This window comes from Epinephelus lanceolatus, chromosome 13 (genome assembly GCF_041903045.1).
Source record: "Epinephelus lanceolatus isolate andai-2023 chromosome 13, ASM4190304v1, whole genome shotgun sequence".
Taxonomy (NCBI): Eukaryota; Metazoa; Chordata; class Actinopteri; order Perciformes; family Serranidae; genus Epinephelus; species Epinephelus lanceolatus.
Window position 1 is genome coordinate 9,995,031 of NC_135746.1, and position 18,505 is coordinate 10,013,535.

Genomic DNA, 18,505 nt, shown 5'->3' on the forward strand with positions numbered 1-18,505 from the left:
GATGTCAAATGCCTCTGACACAACCCGGTAGGACGTTCCACAGGCCAACCAGAACACAAAAACCAGGACCTCAAAGGACTTTTCCCAGCCATGGTCCTTTGCCACGAGCTGGATGAGGCTCTCCAGGGACTCTTGGGACACACGGAAATCCTTCCTGGTGTCACCACCATTAAAATAGAGGCGCAACAGAGGAACATTGGGATTCACCCTGCAGTATGGCCCTCTTGACGCCACCTGTAATAGATTATAATATGAATGAACAATATGATTTTTAAGGACAATTACTTAATTATATATGAAATAAGTATTTTTTTACATTTTTAAATGAGATTATTTATTTATTTATTTATATTTGTTACTACTGTATATTATAACTTATTAAACTTTATGAAATCATTCAATTCACAAAGACTTTGTTGTTCAATGATGTACATTTTTCCCTCCAATTTTCAGGCTGTGAGGTATGTTATATTGCGTTGTATATTATGATTAGATTTATAGTTGATTAAAAAGGAAACTTACATCTGAGAACAATCCCAAGTCGATTGCGAGCATCATTCTGTACCGAAGACGGCGGGCCGATCTTCGTCTCAGAGCTGACAAGACTCTCCAGAAGACAGAGAAATTTAAATAATGGTGAAGGAACAAATCAGTAATGTATTCTCTGAAGTTTATTTCTTCTCAACATGTACACCACCTTAAAATTGGAGCATATATTACACTTGAAGAAAAAAGATGTCTTTTTCAAAACCCAAAGGATTGAAGGAAAACCTTTGACTACGCAGAGCTGACAAACTACAGTCAGGCTGTTCTCAGAAATGCTTTGCACCCAAATTCGTAAATATCCCACGTACTTTGAAAGGCTGCGATCATGTGACCAATGCATGGAGTCAACAAGGAAGCAGTCTTGAGCGATCTTTGTGAGGAGGCAGGTTAGAGCAGTGGATGGGTCGCAAAACCCCTGGACTATCCCCTGGAGACATGTGTTCTCAAATGTGTGAACTTAAAGTCATTTTAAGGAACGCCCTCACTGCGTTTATTATTCCTAAACCTTACCTTTGTAACTTAACGTCAATAACATAACATCATTTGTGGTGGGCTGAATTGTGGGATATTAGTTGTGTACTGACATATTTTAATTATTGAATATGCATGTGTTCGTAAAGCACTGAGCATACGACTGGATAAATGAGACTTGGATTTTACTGCACGAGTTGTGTGAGAGTTCTGATGCAGACTGTTCAACCAGTCAGCGTTTACTTCAATTCATGAACAAGTTTTCTTCACAAACTCAAAGTAGCACACAGTGAGCCACTAACAGTATGCCTTTAACACTGATAAAATGGTGTAGTCACTGAACTCATCTGAACTTTCCATGAGTCTGTCTCGATAATGTCTGTGTTTAGCTTTCCACCAGCTAATGACATGTTGCAAGTTTTGAGGAAGCAACAGCTGTCCAGCCACCCTCTGCTCCAACACAGCTCTTTACTTTCCTTTACTGACAGGCTCCAGCAGGTGCATTCAGACGCTTGACACCTGCTTACCTGCTATAATTTCATTTCCACTTATAGCTGATTGTCTATATAAAGAGCTAAGAGCCCTCAGTGACAACCACTACTTAGACTGCCCTGAAACATGTCCTGTCTCAGCCTCTAATGTTGCTTCAAACAACAATTATTTCTATATAAGTGTGAGGAAAATTGCTGCAGTCTGGCACTTCATGTGTGCGTCCGTATGGGAGTGTTTATTATGTGATTATGAGACTCAATCATAATTTTCCAATACAGAAACATGAAACATGCCTGGCGTCGAAAAACACATCAAATCTTTTAAAGAGGAAAAAAAACAACAACATTAAAATGTAATCAGAAGAACGTCACATAATCTTTTACTGTAAGTGGTTGTTTTGAATATGCAGCACGTCGATGAGTGCACACACACTTCACCAGCTGTCAGTTCATGCCAAAGCAGCAACACGAAGCACCGATACTTTACACATGTTTGTTAGTCTGTGCATCCACCAGGAAATGCCAGCTTCTTTAGAGACTTATTTTTAAAGGAAAGAAACTGTTGCATGTTCAAAGCTTGGAGGGGTTTTGGCACTTGTAGCACTGCATGCAAGGATTATTGGAATAGGTCTAAATCTTAGACTCACCGCCCAGTGGTTGTATAGTCTCGCCACCAGACAATCAGAGATCTCCACCTTCTGATAGTCTGGGGACACTCCTTTCTAAAGTGTGTTTAACACACCGGCAAAAACGGCCGGCAACAAAGCAACGCCTCTTGCATTTTTGAAAAGGACACGCCTTCTCGGAAATGTGCGCTCCCCCTTTTCTCGTCCGCAAGGAAACAAACACACAGAGAGCTTGAAAATGGATGCCGAGAGATTAAACTCCGTTTTATCAAACATGTGCTCATCCGTGAAGAAAATATTCTTTCCAGTGGATGTCTTAGTTACAACATTATTGAGCTAACTGGAGTAGTTTCATGTCGTATCCGACAACGGGAGGCTTTTAATAGATGACGTCCTGATGTTAGCTTTGCTGCTAGTGTTAGCTGTCCCTCTCAGCTGCAGCCACTGATGCTTTCTAGACATCGTGATTTCCCAAAACTGAATAAATACCACACATAGCAACACAAAACTGCTTTGCTAGCTCAATCATGTTGTAACTAAGATATCCGCTGGAAAAGATATTTTTTTCACGGACCGTTTAATGAGTTATTACCTATTACAGACACCGCTAACGGCTAACAGGGCTAACAGCTAAAGGTTAGCCCAGTTAAACGTGCACACAGAAATAGTAATGTTTGTTCAATCATTTTGTTTATAGACTTTACAAACATCGGAACCGTCTAAACGGTGATACAGTGATGTGAAAAATGTGATATATAGGCTATATATATATATATATATATATATATATATATATATAGCTAAAAGCTCTGCTGGTTTTCTACCCGTAAGTATTTGTAAACAACAAGGCGATTCCCTCTAACATTATAGTCCGGGTGGACGGATGAGTCATGGCCTTGTAAAAGATTATGTTTGTTTCTTTTAGTTGGTGAGAATGTGTCGCCGCAAACGCGACAAACATCCACTAACTTTGACGGCGTTTTCTGCGAGCACGGCTGAGCCATTTTGTACCGCTATACGTGTTTCTAGTGGGACTATGTTTACAAGCACAAGAGTTCAACGAGCCACCGAAGGACCGCCCTGCGGATTTACTATTGAGATATGACGTCAAAACATGATGATGTCACAGTCAAGCTGGCCTTTGACCATCTGACCTTAATTATTTTATCCTGTTATACATTTGTATTAAGTTGTGCCATAATAAGCAAGTTTTGTGAGGTCACACTGACCTTGACCTTTGACAACTTTAGTTCATTCTTGAGTACATGTGGACGTTTGTGCCAAATTTGAAGAAATTCCCTCAAGGTGTTCTTAAAATGTCGTGTTCACAAGAATCAACCAAACAAGGTCAAAGTGGCTTTGACTTTTGACCTATGACAACAAAGTCTAATCAGTTAATCGTTGAGTCCAAAGGGACATTTGTGCCAAATTGGGAGAAGTTCCCCTGAGGTGTTTTTGAGATACCGTGTTCATGAGAATGGGACGGACTGTCTGGGTGACAACCTGAAAACACAACGCCTCTGGCTATGGCTATCTCCAGTGCTCAAAACTGAGCGTTACCTGGAGAAACTGATGGATGTTACATCGTGTATGAATAAAGAGGGTCTTCAGTCCAAATGTCCAACTTTTTAATGAACATCTAAATTAAGTAATGTTTTAGTAAAATGCCCCCTGTCTTACATTATGTTCAATTAAAGAACACCTCATGTAAAAGGTCCGTAATTACTTATTAATTATTTCCTGGAATATAATTTGTTGGTAATTAGAGGTTAGTGTTCAGTCAGTAAACTTCCAGTTAATTAATTCCAGATGCTTGTGAGTGTAACCTGGAGAGTCTTTTCATTCAGCTCCACAGAACATGCACACATGCAATAACAGCATACATCGAGAATTAAGTCTTCTTGGTTTGAAATGGAGAACGAAATTGTTATTTTCCCTGAAATTAGTACAGAATTACAGCGACTGAGTAATCCCCAGTTTTCTGAGGAGCACCACGGCTTTAGACTTCTCCACACTCAGCTGCATCCCATTCCAGTGTGTGCTGGAGTGTCGCAGGTCAATGAAGCCATCAGAACTGCCAGAGGCCCGGCAAGGCACGACCCTGGCCTGGAGCCCAACACCCTCTGAGAATATGGACTCTCACATTATCTTTTCAAGGACCAGAAGCAGGACTTGACACTAACTTCTTACTCCCAAAAATTGTGGAGTAACAGAGTTAATCCACGGAGTATTATATATGTACTATATGTGTGTGTGTTTCTTCTCTTTGTGTGCAGTGGTGGAATGTAACTAAGTACATTTACTCACTTTCGTACAAGTTTGCCATACTTGTATTTTACTTGAATAAACATAGTACTTTTTACTCTGCTACATTTTTTGATAACTTTAGTTACTGAGATTCAGATTAAATCAGCTATGAATTATACAAATTATAATATATAGATTTAGTCACCCAGCAGTATATAAAGTCATAAAAATGAGCTCCACCTTTTAGCAGCTGCAATATTTAAGTGATGAACACATTAATAGATCAATAATAATAATCCAGTATATACTGTATTATTCTGACATGGGTCACTCTGCATGCATTTTGTACTTTAAGTATATTTTGAAGCTAAAACTTGTGCTTTTAATTGAGTAAGACTTTAAATGCAGGACTTTTGTTTGTATCGGATTATTTTCACACTGTAGTTTTATTACTTATACTTAAGCAAAATATCAGGGTGCCTCTTCACTCCTCACCACTGCTTGTGTGTAATTATGATGCGAAAACCCTGGACTGTTAAGAATAATGAATATATCTACCGTGACATCTTCCAGTTGGTTACGTTCCAAAGCCTCCATTGCTATCTAGTTGTTTTTTTGGAGTTAATCATGTTAATTTACATTAAGGATGTGATGTAATTTGTGGGGCTCTATAATGTAGGACATCATATAAACCATTGTATGGGGATGCGTTGAACTATAATGTGAAAATCAGTTAAAGACTATCAGACTGTTCTCAGAAATTTTTCATACGTGTCCTATGAAAAGCAGTGCGGCCAAATATGTACATACCCCATGAATTTTTAAAGCTTGTGATCACGTGATAAGGAAGCAGTCCTGAGTACTTGTAAGGAGGCAGGTTGCGGCGGTGGATGAGTCACAAAAAGCATGTTTCTTTTCCTAAACCTAACCATGGTAACGTTAATTTATACCTAACTTCCATAACATTACGTTAATTATGTAACTCTACGTTAAGGACGTAATGTCATTGGTGGGGCAATAATTCGTCGGATATCATACAAACTGTTCTGTGAGACAATGTTGGGACTATGGAAGTGAAAAATGGAACATTTTGAGCCACGTGAATAGAGTCTTCCCTTTGCTAACTCCAGTGGACGTTTAAGTCAAAGCAGGGGGCCCAGTAGCTTGCTAACATCGTTTTCAGCTGCTCTGTCGTTGCTAGCTGCCATGCTAACATTAACGACGCATCGCAAAGAACCGATGGGATCACTCCAAAGGGGCCCACTTGCTTCTCAAACCTACCACACCGCGCTGGCAACTCTTCTCTGCAATCGGGCTTTCCTCCTCCACCAAGACTCTCACATTTTTGGTGTTCAGTATAGACTTCTCTTTTGTTTTTGTTTTTCAGTACAGTATAGTAGACATGTATATGTTTATTTTTGATAATCTGCATGGAGCACAACCACCTCAAGGCCACAATACATCAGCTATACTGCCTGTTTCTCCCCTGTTTTTTTTTCGTTTGTTTGTTTATTTGTTTGTTTGTTTTTCCTCCTTCTTCTCCGCATGCACTGTCACTATATAACTCAGGACTTAAGCACCTGCCCCCTCCCCCTTGCTTGTTTCCTTACTTTCCCCCTGACACACTTTGGTGTATCACGGCCCTCTCTGACTCATATTAGGAAGTTTTTCCAATAAAGGCTGTTAGGCTAGTCTCCAGGGAGGGTGGGTGACGGTCACAACCATGCATTATGGGTATAAAATACTGGACTGCAAGATTAACAGTGCATCAATCTTCACAAGAAGCTTACACCCTTTAGTGGCGCTAAGCTATGAAGACCAATGCAGACAAGTAGGAAGGAAAAAAAAAAAAAAAAAAAAAACAGTTAACGGAGTTAACGGATCCCGTTATTTAACCGTTTCAACACTAAATTAAGCAGAGTGACGGACCCAAAGCCTTCAATCTGGCTAAAAGACAGCTGAAATGCTAAAAAAAAAATACAGTGGCGAAGTTGGGATTTGTTTCTTGAAGTTATGTGCTCATCGTCTTTTCTGTGTCTTGCAGGCTGCCAGGAGAAGCGGACTGGCCGTCAGATATTGTTTGTGGAAATTTGAAAATAAAGTTTGTCAAATTGACTTTTGTCTCTTCATTGTGCACACTTGCACACGAAATAGGGTAACAGTCAGCTATTTTTGAATGTTAGCACTGATTTCTCACATTGGATGGTGAAATATTTGTAGTTTGAAAGGTCCGACCTAAATGAATAAAGGTCATAGTTAACGAAGCATATGAATATTAATGAAGGAACGCCTACTGAGCGCAGCTTATTTTATTGATTGTTTGAATGTCGCGTGGTGGTCATTTTCGATTAAAGGCCAACGTCTCAGCGACGTCTTGGCAATGAGCAAACGCTCTCCCAGCTACGTCTTAACGATCTAAACTTGATACATCGGGCCGACGTCGGCCAGATGTATGTGTGCTATCTGGGTAACATCGTTCTCAGCTGCTCTGTCGTTGCTAGCTGCCATGCTTTTTTTTTTTTTACTTTTTTGAATAATCAGTAGTATGGTAGGTTGTGATCTTTACACACACACTGTGCTCCTGACTAATTGTTCCGGCCCGCACATTTCTATTTTCAGGGGCAAACGCATGTGAAATACTCACACTGTTAAGCCCTGACCAGAGGGCAATTAGCTCTGGCACCCCTTAAATCCATGAAACACGTGTAGACTGGATGGGCAAACAGAAACTGGAGCTACAGTAGCATGTTCAACAAAAATCAAACAGAGCTGTACCTGGTGAACACAGAGATTAACAGAGCCACAAAGCAAACATTTACCAAACAGATTCTCCTCCACACAGGGAGATATTTTGGTTTACAAGGCTTTGAGTCATTTGTCTTCTACAACTGCATTCCATTCATCTCCAGAATCGTCGTAGCAGGAGTTTAGAGAGAAACCATCCCGTAACTAGAAAGTCTAACATCCAGTCCCACGGTACCAAACATTCTCCAAAATGTCCTTGGATAAGACGTGGACTTACTCGTGTCCCTGGGGATGTTGCTTGGTCTCTGACCCTCCTCTTCAAAGGCAGCAGACAAAAAGACAGGCATAATTCCTCCTCTGTCCCTGGATCAATACCATGACACCACACAGATGAAAATGGCTTTTTAGATCAATCGATGATGAGCATTCCAGCAGCAGAGAAACAAGCTTTCACAGCAGACATGCTAGTGTGTCATCCATGCTGTCAACAAGACTGTCTGTCCTCTCAGCCTTGGACTTGTGGTTTGTTAAACTTTTGCAACCTTTGCAAATTTAACTTCCTCTAACACCTTTAGTAAGATATATACTTCTTGCAAACACTGCGGATGTAGAAAATATCTTAAGTTTGGGTTCTTGTGATTCCCATTTGATGTCTGAACTTGAATTTCCAAGAGGCACTTTTTGTTTGGCAACCAAGCTGCAGATGTAGATGATGAAGTCCAGTGTGACAGGAGCAACTGGTACAATCATTCAACCGGTGCAAGGCCTGCAGAGTTTCCTCTATCCATCCGCACTTTGCACCAAAACACATCTCCTGTTCTGCAGGAGTCCGAATGTCTGCAGAACTCCTGTGATGACATGAAGCTGAAAATCACGCAGCCTCACATTTCACAGAGCCACCTCTTGTCTGTTGGAGTTGCCATTGGCTGCTGGTGCAATGACGGCTGCAGTGGGCGTGGTCTTCTTGATGGAGGTGAGGCGGATGTGGGAGGTGCTATGCAGGTAGCTGGCCTGGCGCTCGGGGCGAGGACCTCGACCACATCGCAGCTGACTGAGGAGAAAAAGAAAGAGTTAACTGAGTGCACAAAGTCCTGGAGGATCTTTCTTTAAATATCTTCATTACAGATTTTAGAGGTTTGATTTTACTCCACAGGGTCATCATGATAAAACCGAGAAACTAATATCCTCCTTTAATTACACATACTTTAACTGAATCACAATGTAGTTCTAACAGAATAGTTGCATGTGGAGATATTTGGTGTGGTACGAGCTGTTAAAGCATAATCCTAAACAAATGAAGGAAAAGAACATGCTCTGCTTCCATCCTAGTTTCCATTATTAAACAAATGTTATTGCTTCCCATTTTGGTAAAGTGACATTTAGACTTTATCTTCTCTTTATTTAATCAGAAACCGGTTCTTTTTGTGCCCTTTTCATTCCAGTACTTTTGGATCTGCAAACTCTGAAATACAGTTTTCGGAAATGGCACCCATAACAAATAAATCGCCAAAAAAAGGAGAGAAACACAAAATACAAGAAATAAGAAGAAGAGCAAAAACAATAGAACTTAGAATGGACAAAAGATTAGGAAGGACTGTACCACATTAAAGTAATAGGTCCATCACAATGAAAGGATGACACTCGGTGATACTCAACACAGTCAGTTCATCTACATGACATTAGAAAAATCAATTTATTGTGCTAGTAAAGCTTTCGATTTACAGGTTCATCTACGTCCCAACCCTCACCAATGGCCATGAGCTCTGGGTAATTCTCCTGAGTGCCTCCTCTTAGAGGTTTCATATGGACAAACCTTGCCAGCCAAAGACAGGAGGGGGTCTATCACTGCCAAACCTAAAATATTATAATGTTTCTTTTGAAATGCAAAGCTTGCTAGACACTGAGGCGGAACAAATGCTGACTTGGACTGGATCCCAATTGAACAGGAACTTACTTCTCCTTTTAAACCCACTGAAGCTCTCACACAAAAGATAAAAAATGAGAATAATTAGTATGATAAATCCTATTGCAGCTCATTTAAGAATAGTTTGGCAAAAAAGTACATAAAAAATGTAAGAATTCTAATAATATTCAAATATATTCAGCCATATGGCACAACCCTGAAATATAAATAGGTAGGGAGATAATCTATTAAACTCAGTAGTTAAGAAAAGGTATCAGAATATTAGATTATCTATTTAAAGAGGGCAATTTTCTTTCACATAATAGAATGAAGGAAAAATTCAACCTGGAGGGACGAGGCCGCTTTTGGAAATATCTACAGATTAGAGACTAGACGTAGACGGAGTGCTACGTACAGTTGCCACAGAGCATCACAGTGGTATGTAATGTGTCTTTGGATAGAAAACAATGGTTGTGGTAATCTAAGGATGATATGGGAGAAAGATCAAAAACATAGGAGGGGATTCTTCCCAACACCGGGGTATATTTCAGAGAAGCCATATTAATTCAGTATGAAATGATTGACAGATATTATCACACTCCAGTAAGAATCAATGGAATAGGCCTACTTAAAGACCATCTATGTTGGAAATGCAGAAAACATGGCACATATATGCACTGTGAGAATGTATTAGGGTTTCTTCTTTCCCTGTGGAGGAATGTTCTGGATTACACTGGTTAATGGTTAGAATGTGAACTGCCCAGTTCGCCAAGACGTCGTCTCCTGGGTGACAAAACTGCAGTACCGAATTTGAATAAATTTGAATTTAAAATATTAAAAACTGGCCTTTTAGCCTGTGCTCAGATGATTCTGAGGTGATGGAAGGGGCCTCAAACTCCTACACTGAATATGTTGCCAGCTCAAATGATGGAAACGACTGCGTGTGGAAGATTAAACTGGGAAAACGATATGGTGAATGAACAATGGGACAGATTCAACTGATATATGTCTGAAGGGAACAATGTGATGCGGTATAGTACACGTTGCACTCATGATTGGCTCACCACTATGACTGAAGAAATGGTAAATGGTCTGCACCTTTCTAGTCTTCTGACCACTCAAAGTGCTTCAACACTACATGTCACATTAACCCATTCATATATATATTCACACATGTGGACTGGAGGAGCCGAGGAGGCGGTCCTCCGATTAGTGGATGACCTTCTACGTCTGAGCCACAGTCGTCCCATAGCTGCCTTTCCTGTATTAATGTCTGTTAATTTTGTTTTTGATTGTCTTGTTATTTTTTGTTTTGTTTGTAAAAATGCAAAAAAGAAATTAAAAAAAAGCAGGGGGTACAATCCCAGCTGGAAAAGCAGCGATGTTGCGGTAAAAACATCCAGGCTCATGATAATAGCTCTCTTGTTGTTGACTACTGAACATATTTCTATTAAAGAACCAACAGATAGCATCTTTTCCTAAATATATCATTATGAAAATAATGTGGGTTGCACAGGGTAGTGGCCACAGTAAAATCAGACTATCAGCATTTACATAGGTTACTTAGTGGCTTTGCAATAAGCTTCTGCCACCGGGGGCAAAATTTCGCAGAAAAAATATGCTTTATGGCAGGAAATGCGTCATGTATTGCAAAACTGGTCGGTCAGCCAATCAGGGACTGGAGCTGGTCCTTATGAGGAGTTGGGCATGAGATAGTTGAGTCACGAGCACAATGGCAGACGGACAAAGTGTGGAGACAAGTGAAAAACGGCCTAGCAAAAGAAAAGGAGCTCCTCTGTGTGAGGAGGCAAAGAAGAGCAAAAAGGAGAGTGATAAAAGAAGAGGAAAAACAAGAGTAAACCTCAGTCAGGCGTTCAAGAGATGGAGGGAGCTCCGTGACCAAAGAGGCTTCAAAACCCATGTCCAGCTAGCTTTCTTTCTAATGGATCGGTAAGAAACACGGCTAAATGTTAGCTAGCAGAGAGAGGACTGTACTGTACTGGCTGCTAGTTCATTCCTAGCTGGCCAGCATCGCAAATCGCCGCAACCAGGGAGCGGGTAGCGAGTGTTGGTCGGCTGACATCCTCGTTGCCATTCTACGGCAGCCCTCGGACAGTGATACCCCCCTCCCTTCCTTCTGGTCTCTTCTCATGGAGGCAGCTATCGACAGACACCGCCCAGCTAAGTTACGCCCAGCTAAGTGAACACTGGACTTTGTTTCCCATTCAATATGAGCTCCAACTAGCCGCATCGTTTCCATACGCTACCGTTTATTCTAGAATTGTGACTGTTTACATGTGCATATTGGTATAATTCCACTGTGTCTACTGTTGTTTGTACTGATACTGTACATGTTGGTATAATTTACTGTGAGCTGTTTGTACTGGTACTGTGCATTCTGGTATAATTATTTGCATTACTATTTGTTTTTTCTTCAGATAAATCTGGTAATTGTTGCTCGGTCTCTTTACTCATTTATTCAGTAGAGTGTCCACGCACCTTCTCATTCTACATATACATAGAGGTATACTGGTGGCTTTACAGCCTACATTTTATTGATTATCTCTGATCCCCACGGTCAATTTGGTCGTTGCGACAGTGCGATGCAACACCACTGACGCTAGGTGGTACCAAGCTGAAAATAAACGAATCCTATCTGTTGCCTCTTTAACACAAATATAACATGTTTGAAATTTGTGTTTTTCTCACTGAGAAGTTTTTTATCTTTTCTTTCTTTTTTTTGTGGTGGTCGTTACACAAATAAACCAAAGATGTCCATGATCTTTACGCAGTTTTACAATAGCACATTTTTAAGCAACATTTCATCAAGCAGTAGGTGTCTAATTATACGGTCCGGTTACTGAAACGTGGTCTGCTATGATGCAATATAACGTCATACTGGAGGTGGCTGATGGAAAAAACTACAAAGCATTTCATAAACTGAGAATGAAACAGAATATAACAGAACATAAATGTATGACTTTATGTACTGTGTGTTCAGAAAAAGAGCCGCACTGCTTCTCAGTGGAGTCGAGGCATAAACAGAGGAGCTGTGAACAGTGGCGCGGCCTCACAGCAGGAGGAATCCTGCTGCCCTTCCATATTACTGGATAACTAGTGACAGTCCCACCCTCAGCTGAGCTGTGCCGCCACATTAAAGCACCCGGTGGAGTTTTCTTTAAAACAAAGGGATGCTTACGTCCAGTGATTCAAACCACAACACATCCTGTGAATCCTTGAGACCAGTGTCATCGAAGGCATTTCCATCCTCATAAAACATTTATGAAGCCCACATCCTACACATCTGAACTCTCCCCAGGGTTCCTTTAATCTGACTGACACAGCATGTGGTCAGAGAGACAAAGCAAGATTTAAAAGGCTCACAAAATACAGCTCACGGATGTTTTGTAACAATGGTGCAACATTGTCTTTGTGTTTTATTAGATTATTATTTGAATTATTTATTGATTAAATAGTCGTATTGTTTCCAAGAGTGCTTTTCTTATAATATGTGTTTTCTCAAGAAACTGCAGAGTAAACTGTTGTTTAAGGCCCACACAAACAAAATTGACATCAACGAACTTGTGGCACCAAAGGCCAACTGTCACCTCATGTCGCCTGTCTCTGCCAAAAAGTTGCACTTAAAACACACCACACAACTTGCAAGTACACTCCGCATCTTCATGCGAGGAGATATCTCTCTATGGCAGCAGGCCGCGGTCTGAATTCATCATTCAAAAAAGGGAAACGTGAAGACTGACAGGAAGGATTCAAGACGCTAGTTAGCCAGTTAGCACATCAACAATACAACTCAGTGTTTAAAGAACAAGTGATATTTAAAGGTAGGATCTGGAGGATTTTCAAACAAAACAAAATATAGACATATACAAATGAAATCCTGCTTAATCATCACCTATGGGCTTCTACTCGTGTGGTGGTGACTCTGTTTGCAGAGCTCCTGCCCTTTAACTGTATTTTGATGTTTTTGTGATCTCGGACCACTTCTGGGCGGAGATTTCCCCAGCCAATGAGAGAGCGCAGGCGCCGTGCCCGAGCATGTCCGAGCGTGCACCAGTGCAAGCCTTGCCTGAACCTCTTCTGTGAAGCCTTCTTCCGTACCTCCGGGCTCCGTACACCCGGGAGAGTTGAGCCTGACAGGAGGGGCCGAATTTGAATGTGTGTTTACAAACAGCAACTGGAAAATCCTCCAGACCCTACCTTTAACAAGCGCTACTGAGCAGTGACACAACAAATTAAAAATCTACTGAAGAGCTCAGTGGCTAAAAAAGTAATCTCACCAAGTTTGTTTTGGTTTCACTCCTTCTTGACGTCTGCTGTTTATTTGCTCTCCTCGCAATTGTTTCTGTTCTCGTGGACTGAACTGAACGGCCAATCAGAGTGATTTCATTCACTGATGGGCAAGACGCCAATTCAACATGCTCAATCAACCAAAAAAGAAAAAAGCAGACAAGGGCCAACGGTGCAGGACACCAGAAAAACCAGGGTCACAGACGCTCAGCAACAGCCTGGTGTGTCAGGTCTCTTCAAAGTAGACTGACTTGTTGCTGAATGACGATTGGTCTCAGGGTGAGAAATGGCTGGTGGCTGGTTGATGGAAAAAATCCACCAGCCAAGCCATATTTATTTACCGGCCAAAATAATAAATTCCTCTTTTGTTTCAGTACATTTTATTAAGATAATAAGATATTCTGTTAAATACAAACTTAAATTAGAGACCAGATCAAAATCTGGAGCTAGCTGAGTTTTCCATCACTCATACCAGGCCGGGAACAACAGTAACATTTCACAAAGGTAACGTTCAAAATTACGTTTTATTGTAACTCACAAGGTTCACCGACAAAACAATAGTCTTGTAACAAACACGTACTCCTCACAAATACAACATGCTAACGTAAATTAAAGCTTCATTTCCTCTGAGAGAAATGGTTTCAGCTTACAACAATACACAGGAGGTCTGCGTTGCTGCATCGTGTAGTTACATTTCTTAAGAGGTGCACATCAAGCAACGGCATAGGGTAGCCTACGCGTTTACACAGAGACTGCGCTGTAGGTACGACATTGAATTAAAGCAGAGGCATAAATCCCGCTTAAAGGATGTGAAACAAAACACAGTCGCACTGACTGCTGGAGTTGCTGTCAAACTGTTTCAGACTTTATAGAAAAATGTGCCGGGAGTGTGTGTGTGTGTGTGTGTCTGTGTGTGTGTTTGGACTGATATTTCCCAAAGTCCCAAAGAACCAGGGAAATAAAGATTCTTAACTTGCTCCCCGGATACAGAAGGTGAAGGCTTAACACTTCTGGAAATCCTCACACTTGGACCTGGAAAATGTCTTTTGAGCAATAAGAGATAAATCCAAAGACAGGTGAATTATGGCACGTGCTTCATGCTGCAGCTCCGTTATAATTGCTTCCCAAAGGCACATCTTATTTTTCCTACGTATTCTCCGCTGACTCTAAGGCGTAAGGATTTGCCTGCAAATCTGACCCAAATGAAAACACAAGGCGCGTCCCTGAGTTCCTGTAGCTCACTGTGACAGTCACACTGTTTGGGAAGATTGTGCCGAGTTTTGAAGAGGGTTTCCATCTCGCCGAGGTAGAATAATGAAGTTTAGTGGAAGTGGAAGCACTCAAAAGGAGATTTAGAAAATGACGAAGCCATGATTACTTCATTTTGCCACAAGGTTATGGGGTCCATTTATGGTGAAAATCGAAGGACTTGCCGTCTGCTTTTTTTCCTGACTCCATTTCTGAGTTTTTCAAATGTTCAGCCTTCTGGAAAGTTTTGATTAGTGTACAACTGCAATTTACCATGGTCTATACACAGAGAGAAAAATATCAGCAGCACCCTGCAGACACTGAGCAGCAGCCTGTCTCAGTGTCTGCCGGAATTCTGATTTATATCCCTGTGACATCAATATGTCTTATTCACACTGTATAGATACAGTCAGTAAAGAGATAAAAATTTGTTGAAGTGACCACCCTCCATATGTTTCCATCTTTTTTATGGTATAAGGGCAGTTAATCTCAGCATAATGTTGAGCGTCCTGTCAGACTGCATGTTGCCTTACGGGGTAAAAAGTAAAATGGGTTCAGGACAGTGAATACAAAATGATGAAGGCATTATATGTATTTAATACACTCATATATTTCTGAAGCTGAGTCGCTTATGAAAATGAGTATGAGCAGAGCGTTTGTTCGGGCAGAGCTCTGACGCTGTGCTTGCATTAGCTGATTGGCATCAGCTGTTTCAGTCCTGCATCATAATCACTGGATCATTCATCAGCCGATTGGCCACCAGCTGACGACCCTCCATATTCGTATCTGATATGCCAGTGTGATGTAATATTTGATTTAATTAAGACCTAATGTTCATGTATGTGTTAATCTCCACCAGGTGTAAGCCTGGATGGGATTGTATGTTTGGTTGTGTGTGTATCTGTCTGTCCACAGCTAATCCCACTAACTACTGGACCAATCAGCCTCATATATTTTGTCTGTATGCCCAAGGACCTCTGATGGCAGCAGGGATTCACAACAGTTAAACGGTTTTATTGACTGTTTTATACCGTCTGTGACTGCTGACTCCTCTTAGCTGGCTAGCAGACGCCACAAGTTTTCCAGAACAAGCCTTATCGTCTGTTCCCAACTTGTCAAATATTGCCATCTTGTCAGTCATTTCCGCGTCAGATGTGAGCGCAAAAACTTTTCACGGTGGTAGGATGACGTTCTGCAATGCTGCGTCAACTTCAGCCTGTTACATACATTGTTTTCAAAAAACACTTCTGTTTTCACAAGACATGTACAGTTTACAGTCTCTTTCAAAATAATGCTGGTAAAACTCTGCAAAGGGATTTTTTTTCCTTAAACAACACACACACATGGTTGGGTTTAGAGAAATTAACAGGGTTTGGCTTTACAATCTTACGGGAAGCAAACACCAGCCACCCGGGTGAAAGTCAGTGGTTGTTGGACCCATCCACCACCCCTCCTGCTCGCCCTACTCAGACTTCCACTGCCTTAACTTTCTTTGTTATCCCATCGTGATTTCCCCGACACCGCCAGGCGCTGTTAAACGATAACGGCGACCTGCTGTGTATCATGCTGATGCAAAAGGACGGCTTTTTTCATCTGTGTCTGACACTGGAAGTCACTGACCAAGCACTGGATTTCAACGACTTTGGAGTGAGACCGGGGTGAATCCACAGCTGAAAAAAGTCCCCAACAAATGCAGTATTTTCTCCTGTTTGAATAATGTTTATACAAAGACAGACAACATGTTGTTGGTTTTGGTCTTTTCATGGGATTTGTTGACATTAAGAACAATACTATTATTACAATAACTATTATTATTGGGCATAGTCAAAGACAGTTCCAGAAACTCTTATTTGAGACCCAACCTGTTGAAATGCCTGCGGAAGCTCTCACTGAGCAGGTAGAGGGCGAAGGGGTTGACGCAGGATGAGGAGAAGCTGAGGACTCGGGCCAGCAGGGTGATGATGAGGTGAGCCAATGACAGATCCGTCTGATGGTAGTGGAAGGAGCGGTACATGTAAAGAACGTGGTTGGGGAACCAGCACAGAGCGAAGAGACCCACGAACACCAACACGATCTTGGCCAGACGCTTCCTCGTCTCCATCTGCAGGGGCGGAGAAAAAGGCAACAATACAAAATAATTAGCTGGGAATGATGGATGAGAGATTAAGAGAGATTTTGCAGCTGAGTCTTTTCTGCATGTTATGAACGAGAGCGCAACTGCATAATTTTCATTTTATATTCAGGGAGATGTACTGGGAGCTGCGCGGACCACTATGAGCTTTGTGTTCTTAATGTGCTTCTATTCATGTGCATAATATGCTGCAGATACAATATGTAATCCTTTGGCTCTTGACATGAAAACCATGGTGATCATGAGATGGAAAAAAAGCCATTTAGTTGCTAATGTGATCAATTTTAATGCATAAATTAATGAATATTTAATACTTCCTTCATATTATTCTTCATATAAAGAGAAGAAAAGTATGGCTCTCAAGAAAGCTTCCTCCACAGTCACACAGGACCATCAAGTTTATTTTATTCATCTTTTTAAGACTAAAAAGTTTTGAAGTGTAGACTTTTGTAAAAATTTAAATACTGCATGGGCTGTTTTCACTGGCAATGGTTTTTCCAGTCAGGACCTCAGATCTTGAGATCAGTGTGACTTTTGACAACTATTATAGATTAAGTCTTTGTCTTAGGAGGAAAATATTTATTAGTTTTACTCACAGTTTAGTCATTTTTATCTGTCATAGTTTTAGTCAACAAAAATTCAAACATTTAGTCATTGTGTTTTCTATATGTTTTTCAACTAATCCAGTGACGCTAATCCATGTTTCAGAAATTAGACTCAAGGTGACAGGTTGTATAAAAATTTCATTTAGACAATTTACAACAAAATATGTATTTTAGCAACACAGTCAGCAAAACTAGAAAAGCACTCAGAGAGTGCAGACCTCCGCCAAGTAGGTGATATTCCCCCCCCCCCTCTGCATCAGATTTTGCAGCCTGCATCACAATTAGGTTATTTGCATCACTATCATTATTAGGTTATATATGCCTTCACCATGGAGACACTGTGGTGTATTTATTTCATTTTTATTTTGTACCAACACAGAATATAATGGGTTTTTTTGTATTTTTCACTTTCTTTTCTCCAACACAGAACATTAATTTCAACTTTAGAATTACAACAATATTTAGCAAGTAGAACAACACGTGGTGCTATTTTCACCGTCTTTAGAAATTGGAATTGCTGCTGAGGCTGTCAGACGATAGACTTTTTATTATTTTATCCACTTTGCTTCAACCGATCACCACCAAAATCTTATCACCTATTTCTTGTCCCATTATCCACCTGTCTTGAAAATTTCATCAAAATCTGTTCATAACTTTTTGAGTTATTTTGCAGACAAACAGACCAATGCCAGCGAAAACACAACCTCCTTGGCGGAGGTAATTACAGTTGGTGAAATGACAAAAATTAGCTGAGGTTACAATTTGTTAAAATATGTCTGGCAGCTTGCCCAGGGCAAAGTGAGCTAACATTTACAATAACCATGTATGATAATATTTGGTGTCAACGCCATCACAGGAGGTTGCTCTTAATTAATCTGATTGGATAAGTGGGAAAAACACCAATGATGTAGAGTGCTTTTTCCATTCTGACTTTAAGTTTTTCCAAATCAAGGGGTTCAAAGTGCTTGAGAAACAAAGCAAAAAGCGGAATAATCAGGGACAAATAACAACAAAAAGTCAGGCAAAACAGAGGCAAGATCAAATTGGATAAAACAAGAAAAATAGAGGGCAAAGCCATGAAAATTAAACACACAAATGTCATGGTAAAGGCAAATGAAAGTAAGACCAAAAGAAATATAAAATATATTAAAAAATTAATAAATACAAATAAAAGAATGATGACG

At 40.6% G+C, this 18,505-nt stretch overlaps 1 protein-coding gene across 1 annotated transcript in view; it reads right to left on the reverse strand.

The window, feature by feature from the left end:
* Positions 1–658: 658 nt before the first annotated feature.
* nmbr (neuromedin B receptor) overlaps positions 659–18,505 on the reverse strand; it is a 95,843-nt gene continuing 77,996 nt past the window's right edge. The window contains exons 4-5 of the mRNA XM_033649239.2: positions 16,448–16,686; positions 659–8,177 (exon numbers count right to left, since the gene is read on the reverse strand). Coding sequence (XP_033505130.1) covers positions 8,015–8,177; positions 16,448–16,686 — 402 coding nt within the window. The 3' untranslated portion in view covers positions 659–8,014. The remainder of the gene's footprint in view (positions 8,178–16,447; positions 16,687–18,505) is intronic.